The following is a 1,483-nucleotide window of genomic DNA, read 5'->3' as shown; positions in this document are numbered from 1 at the left end:
TTTCAATCAACTTCTAGGCGTGGTTACTGGCAGAAACACATCTTAACCTCACAATCCTTATAAACACATTACTGAGAGTAAAATTATCCACAGGCGTTAAGGAATCGTGCTAAAAAGCAGCGAGCGGCGAAGAAGCCCCCAATAGCTGGGGAGCCCCTCACCGGCACCACTACAGCTGTGGTGATAGAGAACGTGGCGCAGACGAGGCAGCTGGAAACCGCGATAGATGACAGACCGACCAACACGGGCTCTGGGAGCAACGAGGATGATCATGAAGATAGGTATGATTGTGGACTTTATCACTTCTGTCCAAGGTTTGCTTTACGTTGTCCCGAATATAGTATAAACTAGCAATGCTATTTTACTACGAGTTTTGAGTTCACATACATGATGCATTTATTCAAATGATATAAATTACGTTTATACAGATTGAAGACTACGTAAGCAAGAAGCCATCTTAGCCTTTATTCATGAAATTTATCAAAATTATTTTAAATACTAGGACGTAAGAAAGTGGTATCATAGATTTGTATTTTTTTGTTAAATATTTGTTATACAGTAAAATTTTGTTGCCTCTCTTTCTTCCACTTGGGTTTATCCCTTGCCTAAGGCTCTGACTATCTGTATCTATTACAGCTTCGACAAACGCTCGATGGAGTTAGAGGCGGATGCTGATGAATGTCACGTGATCCCAAACGACAAGTCCACGGAATTCATGCTGGCCACCGTCACTGAGGAAACTGCAAAGTTTGTGGATTCTTATTTATATTGTAAATTACTTTTTGCAGTTGAAATTATTAAGAGAAGTCCATTGTAGTTAGATAAAACAACAGGTCTTACAGAGAAATAAAAAAGCAAGACATTTTTTGATTACTTGAAACTATACAAATTAAACTGTTTACAATCATAATAAATGTGAAATCCAATTACAAACAGAACATTACTTGTACAATCATCCTACTTCCTACTAATATTATAAATGCAAAAGTTTGTAAGGATGTGTGTGTGTTTGTTGCTCTTTCACGCAAACTACTAGACCGATTGCTATGAAATTTGGTACGTAGACAACTGGACAACTGGAATAACATATAGGCAACTTTTTCATCCTGATATTCCTACGGAACTTACGCGGGTGAAGCCGCGGGGCACAGCTAGTTAACTATATACACAAATTACAAGGTACATAAAATTATACTTTTATTAAATTACAACATGACAAATAACTGTTAACTATATAAAAAAAACTAAAAAAGGCGAATTGAGAATCTTCTCCGCTTTTGAAGTCGATTGAAAATATAAAGCAAATGCTTAATAATAAAAATGAATTATCACTATTTATTCTATCTTATAATAGTATATGTTACCACTTATTTATTATTATTAATGAATAAATTTATTGTAAGAGTAATGATAGTCCGGTCAATTTAGACCAAAAAATGAGGGTGAAGTTACATAAAGTCCCAACAAGCTGAATTTCTGTGAA

General features: G+C 35.3%; 1 protein-coding gene across 3 annotated transcripts in view; it reads left to right on the top strand.

Moving 5' to 3' along the window:
• Positions 1-1,483, top strand: part of LOC119832862 (dopamine D2-like receptor) — a 167,186-nt gene that overhangs the window by 161,768 nt on the left and 3,935 nt on the right. For all 3 annotated transcript variants that reach the window (XM_038356660.1, XM_038356659.1, XM_038356661.1), the window contains exons 5-6: positions 94-281; positions 637-747. In XM_038356660.1, coding sequence (XP_038212588.1) covers positions 94-281; positions 637-747 — 299 coding nt within the window. The remainder of the gene's footprint in view (positions 1-93; positions 282-636; positions 748-1,483) is intronic.

This window comes from Zerene cesonia, chromosome 16 (assembly GCF_012273895.1).
Source record: "Zerene cesonia ecotype Mississippi chromosome 16, Zerene_cesonia_1.1, whole genome shotgun sequence".
In the NCBI taxonomy this organism is placed as follows: Eukaryota; Metazoa; Arthropoda; class Insecta; order Lepidoptera; family Pieridae; genus Zerene; species Zerene cesonia.
The sequence above is the reverse complement of the archived record's forward strand: the minus strand, read 5'-3'. Positions and strand labels throughout refer to the sequence as shown.